General features: G+C 39.7%; 1 protein-coding gene across 2 annotated transcripts in view; it reads left to right on the forward strand.

The window, feature by feature from the left end:
- The window catches only part of Nell2 (neural EGFL like 2), a 345,435-nt gene that overhangs the window by 222,756 nt on the left and 109,420 nt on the right, over nucleotides 1-13,259 (forward strand). For both annotated transcript variants that reach the window (XM_059247292.1, XM_059247293.1), the window contains exon 14: nucleotides 9,876-10,001. In XM_059247292.1, the coding sequence (XP_059103275.1) occupies nucleotides 9,876-10,001 (126 nt within the window). The remainder of the gene's footprint in view (nucleotides 1-9,875; nucleotides 10,002-13,259) is intronic.

Here is a 13,259-nt window from a genome sequence, read left to right on the forward strand (position 1 = left end):
CTTCCTTCCCTCACAGGATTGATTTAAAATAACGGCATCAAGCAAAAAGAATCTTTTGCTGTTATTCACATATATAAGGTCTGCTTTTCTCAACTTAGGATGGGAAAGCTCAGATATGAAATCATTGATATTGCCAAGTATACACTCCGAAGTATATTAACAAGTGCTGAGAACAGACACTGCATCACCATTAGTGGAGCTCATTGCTCCCAATTCAGTGCACATTGCCCAGGTTTCTGCTCTGTACTGTGCAGCAATCATGACATTGGCGTTCACTTACATTGGCATTTCTTCAGCCAGAACATAACCTTTGTCACCCAATGCAGTATCTGGAACATAGTACATGACCATTTTACGCTCAGTGAATAAAAATGAATATTAAAGATGAACAGCTATCACAGAGCTTGGAATTTGCTGATATGCTCTGTGAAAAGGAAGTAGAACCTTAATAAGATAGACCTGCAAACTATTTGAACATGGAATCCTCTGTTGCTAAGGAACCATGAGCTCTGTTCAGAGATAATACTCTCTAGAATTCTGCTTGTGAAGTGATACTTAATGGAATGAGATAATAATGGCATGACACCGTTTTCTTGGTTTCAAAGCCCATATATGACAGATTGTGTGTGTATGTGTGCTTGTGGGGTGCATATTCATGTGTGTGCACATATGCGTGGAGGCCAGAGATTAACTGGGGATGTCACTCCTCAGTAGCTATCCTCCTTATTTGCTTGTTTGTTTGACACTGGGTCTCTCACTGGCCTAGGACTCAAGTGTTTATTCTAGGTTGGCTGGCCCGCGAGCCCCAGGGATCCACCCGTCTCTGCCTCACTGGTTCTGGGATTACATGCCTTTGTCCATTATACCTAGGATGTTTGTTTGTTTGTTCCTTTGAGTTTTGAGGGGCTCTTGGAACTTGTGTCTCATTCTTACAGGGTAAGCACGTTAGCTGTTGGACTGTCTTCCCAGCCCCCAGTCTGTGTTTTAACTTTCTTGGTATTGAATTTTGGAAGAGGCATTAAGAACTACATTGTTGAGCAATGAATGTACTCTTTTTTTAGTCTCGGGCACACCTAGCTACTGTTTGAGTATTTCTGTTTGGCAGCCTATTCTGACTACAGTTCTTTCTGCTTAGCAGAAGTCATGGTAGAAGTTCTACATTTAAGATCATCAAAACATGAGCAAAATCCAATCAAGTTTTTTTTCCAAGAAGGTATTTGATAAATTTTTAAACAATGAAAGTGCATCTGAGCATTTAAGTCTTAGGTTGGTTCTGAAAGCTAAAATACACTGTGGACCAAGTCGGCACTCGGTTTCTGCCAGATTGCTTTTTGAGTGCTATCATGTGTCTGCAGGAATCTGTATGTATCATTGGAAAGGACTGTCTGGCAACTTACAATATTAGTACATAAACACAGCTTTGTGGGCCTTCCTCTGAAGGCAGGGTGTATGGAATGAAGCAAGGCATATTCTGTTCACATTGCTGATACGAGATTGGTATTTTGCTCCCTTCTCCCTCAGGACTCTGCCCCAGGCTCTAAGCCTAACCCTTGATGGCTTTTGAACACAGACTCAATGTCTATGAGATCCAAATTGAAGTTCCTAAATAGTTCCGATTAAATAAGCTGCTTGGTTTTGCTTTATGATCCCACATCGACACACTGTGTTTTATTTAGCCCTATCATAGTTTAAAAGAGGAGAATCCACAAATGGAAATGGGTCAGGTCAGGATCTTACATTTCTGTGGGCTGTACATCCCAGGAAGAACAGCGGTGATGGTAGATAGGTCAGTTTACCCTTGCACAAATTACTCTTATTTATGTTTATAACTGACGTTCTCCACCATGTGTGGCTTTACTAGGATCGCATTAACAAAATTAACCTTAATTCACAGCCTGTTTTGCTCACTTTGTCCCTTAGGATTTTCATATAATCAAAGTTCATAATGCTTTAAGTGTTCTCAGGATGCTTCACAGGTGCTTCCAAGTGTGATTTGTCAGGGTTTGTAGCAAGTTCTTTGGGAATGGGCTTTTTCTATAGGATGCTGTCCTTGGAAAGAGCTACAGAACCTCATTCGAGCCAGGATCTATACAGTCTTGCTCTGCCCACTGAAGTTGGTGCCCTGTCTCTTCCAAGAGCTGCACTTGTTGTGGAGATGCCGTGGTATGTGCAGTGTGTTTTCATGGTGTTATAGTCTTCATCCTTAGCTCTTTCATTCTGCAAATTAAATTCTATCCTTGGGCACACAGACTTCTCCATATTCACCATGTAGTCCATTCACAAGCTTCAGCTCGAGGACCCTAGCCATGTATGTATATTTTTATTTTATTTTGTTTTGTTTTTATTAGTAACTTTTACCTTTATAGCACCTCTCACAGAGGCTCAGTTAGTCATCCACTAATCAAGTTAAGTACTCTAGTAATCCCATATCATTCCCTTTATGATCTCAAGACCTTAGCAAATGGGTTTTCATCACATTTTCTCAGACTATTTAGTAGGTAATTTTTAGACTATAATACTTGTTCTTCCAACCAGTCCAAAGATTCAGAAATAGCATAGAATAAGGAATAGTATTCTAGAAATTTAGAAAATCTCATGGCTATCCTTAAATTGTCATAAACCAGCCTTGAAAAGCTTATGTATTCATTCTATAGTACTCACTAGTTTCACAGTGTTCCAGACACCTTTCAAGATATTGTTAAGACAGAAACAAGTAATGCATGTAATGGTCTTAACTTTGGTTACATACTGTACCTAGAGTACATCAAATACTTGTTTTCGTAAATGAATGTTAATGGTAAAATTCCAACTGCATTGGTTTGTGTATTGTCTATAACACACAAAACCTGATGTATTTCCTGTTTGTCTCTGAACAGAAAATTATATTAGACTCATCATGGAGCTATGTTTAATTAGTTGTCTGTATTCCATCATAGAGAAATCAGGATTTGGAGTAGGTTTACGTTTTAAAATTACAATTACATCATTTATTCCTTTCCCTCTCCAACCCTTCCCATGTAATTCCCTTTCTCCCTCTCAAATTTTGTCCTCTTTATATTTGTGTGTGTATATATTTGTGTGTGTGTATTTATATTATATATTCAGGACCTATTCATATATATATGACTTTATATATAACATATTATACTATATAGTATATATAGGATATATTCATATGTAGCTAGAGTTTTCTTGCCTGGCCCACAGTCAGGACAAATCTCTGTCACCTGCCAGTCCCACAGCCGCTCAGACCCGACCAAGTAAACACAGAGACTTATGTTGCTTTCAAACTGTATGGCCGTGGCAGGCTTCTTGCTAACTGTTCTTATAGCTTAAATTAATCCACTTCTATAAATCTATACCTTGCCACGTGACTCGTGGCTTACCGGCATCTTCACAAGCTGTTTCTCATCGTGGCGGCTGGCAGTGTCTCTCTGACTTAGCCTTCCACTTCCCAGCTTTATTCTCCTCCTTGTCCGGCCTACACTTCCTGCCTAGCCAATGGCCAATCAGTGTTTTATTTATCGACTAATTAGCAACACATTTGCCATACAGAACTTCCCACAGCACTTCCCCCTTTTTTTTTTTTTCAAAAAGGAAGGTTTTAACCTTAACAAAGTAAAATTACATATAATTTGGGAATTTGGGCGTAGCTTCTCTTACTACTTCCTGCTGGAAGGGGGTGCTGTATCTTATGGGGAAACAAAGAAAATTTTAGAATTATGGAATAGTCCATGAGGCTGTATCGTCTGAGCCAGATGCCTTCAAACCATTCTGGATGTTGGATCATCTGGGCCATGGTGTCATCGGAGACCTTTCAGGGGGTCTTGGCTGGTCAAACCTGATGTATCTTAATCTTGAACAAATCCATAGCCTCTGGCTTTCTGTGGAAACAAAAGCAGAGTCTCTTTTCCAAAGTAACATATCCTTACATTCAAATTTTGAAGTCAAGATATCTTTAAAATATACATTTTGGCATAACTCAACAGCTTTTACAATCAAATGTTTTTCTGCAGTTAAAAGTCCCAAAGACAACACAATCCAGATTCTCTGTGTAATATCCATTTTTACGTGGCTTATTTTTTATACTACCTTTACTGTCTCTTTAAAGACTTTATTTTCTAAAACTATGTATTTGTTTCTATAACTCTATATATCACCTTTTTTGTCTCTTTCAAGCCTACGTATCTTTTACACACATTGTAAACTATTACATCTGAATCTGTCTTATTGTGAATCTATTGCCTTAAACTGCAGCAGCTGTGGCTGCTGGCTCCGCCCACCTCAGCTTCTCAACATGGCTACGTTTACCACTAGCTCTGGGAGCTATCGTGGGTCTATGCTTTTATCCAAGCAGCGTGTAGCCCAAAAACCTCTTTTTTTGTTTTGTACCTGCAAAGGCTAAATCCACCACGCAGCTTAATGTGCCACTTGCAGAGGCCTGATTCCCGCCATACTGCAGGTTGAGCACACACGCCAGGAACCCACCAGTAGCTGAAACCAGCAGCTGCCGCTCATTTGAGAGAGACAATTAGGAAGCTGTTTTTAGCTCCGTTTTAGAATCTTTTTTCTCAGTTTTTAGGTGGAAACTCTTGCCACCACGTTGGACGCCATTTGTAGCTAGAGTTTTCTTGCCTGGCCCACAGTCAGGACAAATCTCTATCACCTGCCAGTCCCACAGCCGCTCAGACCCGACCAAGTAAACACAGAGACTTATGTTGCTTTCAAACTGTATGGCTGTGGCAGGCTTCTTGCTAACTGTTCTTATAGCTTAAATTAATCCACTTCTATAAATCTATACCTTGCCACGTGACTCGTGGCTTACCGGCATCTTCACAAGCTGTTTCTCATCGTGGCGGCTGGCAGTGTCTCTCTGACTCAGCCTTCCACTTCCCAGCTTATTCTCCTCCTTGTCCCGCCTATACTTCCTGCCTAGCCAATGGCCAATCAGTGTTTTATTTATCGACTAATTAGCAACACATTTGCCATACAGAACTTCCCACAGCATTCATACATATATGTATATAAATATTTTCTTTCCTTTTTTTTTTTGAGATAGGGTTTCTTTGTGTAGTTTTGATGCCTGTCCTGGATCTCGCTCTGAAGACCAGGCTGACCTCCAACTCCCAGAGATCTGCCTGGCTCTGCCTCCGGAGTGCCGGGAATAAAGGCATATGCCACCACAACCAGGCTTGAATATTTTCTAAATACAACACGCTCAGTCTGTATAATGTTACTTGTGTGTATATAATCTCAGGGCTGACCTCTTGGTATTGGATAATTAACTGGGAGATCATAATAATCTCCTTGGGGGGATCTTCCCCAGGGAAAACCATTTCTCCTGCTCTCAGCATCCCAGTAGTTCTTTGTGCAGGGCTGAGGGCTCATGAGCTTTCCCACTTCTGTGTTAGCATGTCTGTTGTTGTCATTGAGATCCTGTCTAGGCAGCCATGTTGATGAGACCTAGTGAGTGTCACCGCTCTTACATTTGGTTCTTACAGTCTTTCACCCACTCTTCTGTTGTGCCAGTTGGGACTGGGCATCACGAGATCTCCTGTTCTCTGCATTTTGATTGGCTGTGGTTTTCTGTAGTCTTCTACTTCTGTTGCAAAGGGAAGCTTGGATGAGAACTACACTTATCTGTGGATATAAGGATCCATGATTTAGAATGTTTTCCTTTTCATTTAGTTCCAGGAATTTTTTTTATTTCTTTCTTGATTTCTTCTTTGACCCAGTAATTATTCAGTAACAAGTTGTCTAATCTCCATGAGTTTATGTATTTACTAGCCATCTGTTTGCTGTCAATTTTAAGTTGCATTGTGGTCAGATAGGCTGTGTGGAGTTAGTTTAATCTTCTAAAATTTGTTAAGATTTGTTTTGTGTCCCAGAATATGATCTCTTTTAGAGACGTTTCCATATGCTGCTGAGTAGAATGTATATTCTTTGGTGTTCTGGTGGAATACTCTATTGGTATCTGTTAATTCTATTTGATATGTGAGATTATTTAATTTTTGATATCTCTCTGCTTAGTTTTTTTTTTGTCCTGATGACTTGCCTATTGGAGAAAGCAGAGTATTGAATTCACCTGCTATTAATGGGTTATGTCAACCCGTGTCTTATGTCCATTAGTACACTTTTCATGAAATTGGGCACATTAGAATTTGGCAGATACACGTTTAGGATAGAAGTGTCTTTGTGATTAATTGCACCCTTTGATTACAATGTAATGTCATTCTTTAAGTCTGCTAATAAGTTTTAGTTTGAGGTCTATTTTGTCATTTCTTAGGGTAGTAACAGCTTCTTGCTTTCTGGTGCTGTCTGGTTGGAATACTTTTGCCTGCCCTTTTCCTCTAATTGGTCACTATCTTTAAAGATAAGATGCATTTCTTGTAGACAGCAGATACTTGGATTTCGTTTCTTGATCCATTCAGCCAGCCTGTGTCTTTTGATTGGAGAATTAAGGCTGTTAATATTTAAAGTTATTATTGAAAGTTGTGTGTAGATTGCAGTCATTGTGTTGTTGACTTTTGCTGTTGCTGTTTGTGTTCTCGGTGGTATTTGTGTTTTAGTGATTATAGCTTCAGTTTTATTCCTACAGTCTCTTTGCTACGTTCATTCTTTTCTTCAGCCTAAAATATTGCTTTCTGAATTTTCTTTAGATTTGGTCTATATATTTGGATATAAATTATTTTAGGCTGTTTATATTATGAAAAGTTTTTTCTCCTTTAACTATGGAAGATAGTTTTGCTGGGTATATTAGTCTAGTTTGACTGTCATGGTCTTTTAGGAGTGATAATGCATTTTTCAAGCCTCTTCGGGATTTCAAAGTTGCCATTGAGAAATCAGCTGTTATTCTGATGGGTTTTCCTTTGCATGTGACTTGTGCTTTTTCTCCTTGCAATTTTCAATAATTTTTATTTGTTCTGTACAGTTAGTGTTTTAACAATGAATATGCCATATGCAGTTTCTAGTCTGGTCTTGGCCATTTGGTGTTCTGTGTTTGGGTATGTCTTTCCTTAGTTTGAAGAAGTTTTCTTCTATGATCTTGTTTAAGATCTGATCTGTGACATTCACCTGGGATTTTTCTTCTTCACCTAATCTTATAATACAAAGGTTTTATCTGTTCATGGTGTCCCACATTTCTTATATGTTTCTTTCCTGTGTTTTTAATAAAAATTCATATTCTTTGCTTATTTTGACTAGATCCTGTACTTTATTGTCAAGTCCTGACATTCTATTTTCTGCTCTTGCTTTATTCCACTTGCTAGGCGTTCCCTTGAGTTTTCTAGTTGAGTTATTGGGCTTCTGAATTACACCTTTGCTTCATCCTGAGTCCTCTTTAATATTCCCTTTATTGAATTCCATTTTCAGTTCTTAGATTGTCTTCATTATGTTCATCAGCCTTATGTTTGTGTTGGCTTGGGTGTTACTCATTCATTCGTGTTTTTTTTTTAATTTAATTTTTTTTTCATTTTACATACCAACCACAGTTCCCCCTCCCTCCCCTCCTCCCATTCCCTCCCACCTCTCCTCCACACCATCCCCCATCCCCTCCTCAGAGTAAGGCCTTCCATGGGGAGTCAATAAAGTCTGACATATCAAATTGAGGCAGGACCCCCCCCCCCACGCCCACCATATCAAGGCTGAGCAAGGTATCCCTCCATAGGGAATGGGTTCCAAAAAGCCAGTTCATGCACTAGGGATAAATCCTGGTCCCATTGCCAGGGACCCCACAAACTACCCAAGCCACACAACTGTCACCCACATTCAGAGAGCCTAGTTTGGTCCCATGCAGGTTTCCCAGCTCTCAGTCCAGAGTCTGTGAGCTCCCACTAGCTCAGGTCAGCTATCTCTGTGGGTTTCACCATCATGATCTTGACCCCTCTCCCTCCTTGTTCATTCTATTTAAGTTCATTGAGCTGTTTCTTTGTGCTTTTTTTAAATTTTTGGAATAATTTGATGAAGTTTTTTACTGTTCTTTTAAGTTCTATGTCCTGGGGTTCATCTGGGTAAATCTTATTGGTAAATATATTTCTGAAGGACTGATGGAGTTTGGGGTGAAGTTGCTGCCTTGACATCTTACATTGTTTGCATTTTTTTGATGAAATTTGGATATGTGGACTTTTTTTGTTAGTTTTGTGTCTCATATGGACAGATCAAGTTGGGTTAGAACAAAGGATTTGTAGACCATGTTGGATCTAAATATGTATGGCTTAGGTAGAATGAAATCAGTTAATCACAGGCTGGACTGACATTAGGATATGAATCTTGGTCTAGTCCTGGAGTTTGTAGGTAGATATGGTGCTTGGGGAGAGCTAATAGAGGAGAGGACTAGGCAGACCCATCCAGATAGACCCTGGAGAAGAATATGCAGGATCTGGCTGGATGGAGATGTTCAGTGTGCTATGGAAGGGGTCTGTTGGTTGTAGGAAAAAATGGGGATACTAGAGCAGTCTAGAGTTTGGGATAGTATAGGCAGGGGTGTCCAGACCCGGCCAAAGCACTGAGTCTAAGACTTGGACTAGATTTGGGGACTTGGAGAGTGTGAAGGATGGGAGGATCAGACAACTAAACCCTGGTGAAGGATGTTCAAGATCTGGCTGGGCAGAGAGATGCACCTAGTGTTTATATTTTTTACTTTTAAATTTTATATGATGTATTAATACAATGGAGTTATGCATATTAATAGTATATTAAGTAATATTTTATGCATGAATACATTATATAATAATTAAATCAGGTTGGATGTGTTTATATTTTCAAATCATTATTATTTCTTTATGGTAAAAATTTTCAAAATAATTTACATTTCTGAAATGTTTATTATTGTCATCTATAGAGATACAGTGAAGAAAGCCAATAGAATTCCTTTCTCCTATCTAACTGTAACATTAACCCGTTGATCAGCACTCCATTCTTCCATTTATGCCTGGTAACTCCATTATATTCTCAACCTTATCTTTTTGTCCTTGATTCATTCCATTGCCCCAGCTGTAGGTACTAGAGATGCATGCCAGCACTTTGGCTTGCACACAGTGCTGGGACTAGAACTTGCTTCCTCGTGTTTGTGCCTCAGATACTTTCTTGACTGAGCTATCTCTTCAGTTCAAAAAATGGGGTCTCAATAACAAGTATTTAGCAAGTGCTTTAGGTTCCGTGTAGAGAAGTGCAATTAAATAAGGAGGTTTTATTGTATAAATGTACATTCTTCATAATTACCACCCCTGCTTATTATGTCTTAACATCTGTAAGCTTTTATACTTGAGGTCAGAATTAACATGTATGATCTTCCACATTATATTCTACTACTTTGTAATTTCTCATCTGATTCTGGTCTCCTTATTGTAATTCTGTCTGTATTCAGACACTTAGTAGGATAGTTATTGCTCTATTTGTGTCTTTAATGAACTGCTGTTCTTGGATTCTTACTTTCAAGTGAACTCTTTCAAGTTCTATGTACAGTGAATACTTTACCACTTTCAAGACCTCCCCAAGGTGTACAGAATAGCCAGTGAATCAAAGACAACAGTTGGCCGGCTCAGTGACTAAGATTTCAAGATGCTCAGGCTGCCTGATTTGTTCTTTCTGACTGTTTTATCAAACACAAGTAGATGAATGCACCGAGGATTTCAAAAGCTATTCATAACGATGCAAGTCGAAACTGGCAGACCTATTCGAAACTATAGCAAGAGCTGCTGATAAAAGCCACATGCTTTCTGTGAACATCAAATATTCTTATTATAGGAGATATTTTTGAATGCTCTTTCAAAATGCAGTTCAATTAGTAGCTATCCCTCTCTTCTTGACAAAGAAAATCATAGGGAAATTCAAGAGTATTGGCCACCGTTGACCTCTGCCCTATTTTTTCTTTGTAGACGTTGACGAGTGTGCTGAAGGGCGCCATTACTGCCGTGAGAACACCATGTGTGTGAACACACCTGGTTCTTTCATGTGCATCTGCAAGACTGGGTACATCAGGATCGATGACTACTCATGTACAGGTAAGTGGTGTCTATTTGAAATAGAATATTTCTTGTCTTGGGTTCACTATTCAGTTTTCTTTTTCTTAAACTTCTAAGAAGTATGTCATAAATGTTTCTTCACAACAAAATATAAAATGGAAATCATTGCATCTTGGTTTAACATTTAATTGTGGATCTTCCCTGAGGAAGAGAATACTTGGTATTTCATGAACTTTACTTGGGGAGACATGAAGAAATGTTTACTCAGCCTCATAGGCCATTAACGACAGACCAAGGTTACAATTATACCCAAGTCTTGCTTAGGGAACCTGTGAGTTTATTTGGCCTACAGAAGCATGATTGAAAGATTATTTACCTGAGTGTGGGTGATCCTAAAACAGCTAGATCACTGAAAAGCCTCATGGCAACATGGATGTTCCCCATGGCTGTATAGATAAAAACCCTCTCTTAGTTACAATTTCACACTCATACACTCTGACACCTTCTGAGAGCAGCTGTATGTAACTCTGTATCTGGAATAGAATTATATATGCGAGAATGGAGGTGCAGGAAAGAGTGGCTGGATTCTCTAATGACCCTCCCCGGCAACTCCTAGAAGGGAACCTCAAGAGACCTAATCTTGAGGGTCCCCAGCCTGTCACACAGCTACTCTGAGGCAGATAGCAATGGGCGTTATTCTTGAAGGGAAGCATTTCATGACACCCTTTCTTCAGCTCTTCCATTCTTTCTGCCCCTTTTCCCATGATGCTCTCTGAGTTTTGAAGGAGATGATATAGATATTTTGATATTTTCTTCTACTTATGGGAATTGGGACACTGTGCTTCAACAATCATCTCTTTTCTGGAATTTGATAGAATAAAAGTATTTACACTAACCACCACCACTACTCACTGCAAGAAGCTTCTCCACTTCTCTGACCAGGGCTGACAGCAGCAGTAATCCTATGGACACAAAAACCAGTGTTTCAAAAGCAATTTGATAGTCGTGTCATATTTATTAAACAAAAATTAAAAAATAAAAAACAAAACAAAAATGTAGTGTCTTCCTGATGCTGGCCTATGACCTCCCTAGACATGGGCTCGTCACTGGATTTACCCTGCCCGGTATGAATTCTCTTCTGTGGGAATTGGATCAGACCTCAAATCTAAGTTTGTGGAAAATAGTTGCTTACACTCTTAACACTCGTGCCATTACAACACCACATGGTTTCCCTTCCCTGTTATGTTGATAGCATAGCACAAAGATCTGTAGTGAATTAGGTTCACTGGTGACATTTCTCCCAGCAGCCCTCGGAGCAACTCCTGGTACTCTATGAGCTAGTCAGCAAGGCAGAAGCTCACAGCCCAGTCCATCTTGGATCCCCCATGTCCCACATCCAAAGTGTAGAGTACCATGCCAAGTCCTGCTCAGGGATATCATAGTATCGGATGTTAGTCCATGGGTTCCTGTATATGCATATGAAAACAAACGGTGCAAAGATGATTAGCTTCACCACCACAGGACCAGAGGAAAGTGAAATGAGATGAGACATTCCTTTGGCGTCTACCTTTTAATTGGATGACTCATAAAAACAACAAAAATAGCTAAAATCATAAAGTTTGGACGGCATCTAAAAGTGTGTGTGTGTGTGTGTGTGTGTGTGTGTGTGTGTGTGTGTGTGTGTGCGTGATTTCTGTTCTCTCTCCCAATTTTATATTCTTCATCAGATAAAATGATGCTATACATAGATTTTCCAGGGAAGAGGGTCTACCATACTCTCTGGCAAAAATATGAATCTATAACAGGAAAGACATTCTTTAATACTTCTGGCTAATGTGTCATCCCATGTGTTTGTGTAATTGTCCACCCAGTATTGTTACTACAGTGGCCCTACTGTACACAAAATGCTCTTCTACACACCAGAGCAGAGGGAGGCTCATTCTTTAAATCAGACTGTTTACATAAAACGTGGATGAGAAATGACTTCTCTTCCTGTGGGATGTAACTAATACATCTTGCAGGTACAGAAGTATTAAGAGAAATGAAGATGAGTTTGCAAATTCCTACTCTTTGGTCAGTACAACCTAAACGTTTTTAAATAATGGGAGCAATTCCCTTTTTCCTTAGTCAAACTTTAAAGCAGAGTGAGTGGCGGAGCATCTTGAAAGAGGGCAACAGAGATGGTTTCTAACATAAAAATAATATAACAGAAGTCCCTGTAAATAATGGAGAATAGAATCCATAGCTTACTAGGTTAATGATAATATCAATAAATATGAGTGTCATGTTACTGGCCAACCAGAAAACTAAGATCCAACCTGCTGCATCTAAGAAAGTGAGAGCTGAAGACATACTTCTTAAAATGAAGAGTTCTAGTGGTTTCTGACACATCTAAGGAAGGTTTTGACACTTAGGAAGGTTTTGTGGCTGTTTATCCTCCCCATTGATTCTCTGCTTTTCTTATAAACATACAAGCCTGTTCCAGGGTTTGAGTAAGAGGTGCGCTCTGATGTTTCCCCAGGGCGGCTGTTTCCAGAGTTTCCTTTGTGTTCTGAGTCTGTGTGCTGGCTGCAAGTCCAGCTGCAGTGAATTCCTCGTCATCTTTACTCATTATGGCACACTTCCTATGTTGTCTTTCCATCTCTCACTTCATGTAAGGAAACCTCACCAAACGCTGTTTGTTTCTGACCACCCAGGGAAAATTTCCCCTTGCAGTTCCAGAGTATCTCAACAGTAAGGCCCAAGTGTCTCTTCAGCAGGACGCAGAGGAGAGCTGAGGTCATTTTCAGAAGAGCTGCTTTGGCTAAGGCTTTTGTGCTGATTAGAGAAGAGCCAAGACTTTCAAAGTCTGGCAGAGGACAGGAACACATTTCCTTAATGAGACACTGGCTTTTCCAACTATCCCATTGCCTCTGCTTCCCTTATGGAGGAGAAACCTTTCTGGCCTTTAAATTTTCCATCTACTGTAACTGGGTCTACCAGTTTAAGAGCTTGTAGCTGTACCTAAAAGCTGGGTTTCTGGAGGTGGGGGTATAAGTGGCTTTTAGTTTTTAATCTATAGTCATGTGAAAACGTTGACAGGCCAGTCCCTTACAGCAGTCCTCTACTTGGGAGCCTTTATGCAAAAGGCTCAAAGGTGAACCTCCTCTCTGGGATTTTCTTGTACCTAAATCCATCTAGCATTTCCTCTTTAAGAGACCCTGTAAGCTCTGAATAGGACTCTGATAATGTTGCAGTTTAAGGTCTGTGAGTGTAGTGATTAGCACCTCCTGCTGCACCTGAAGCCTCTGAGTCACT

This window comes from Peromyscus eremicus, chromosome 20 (assembly GCF_949786415.1).
Source record: "Peromyscus eremicus chromosome 20, PerEre_H2_v1, whole genome shotgun sequence".
In the NCBI taxonomy this organism is placed as follows: domain Eukaryota; kingdom Metazoa; phylum Chordata; class Mammalia; order Rodentia; family Cricetidae; genus Peromyscus; species Peromyscus eremicus.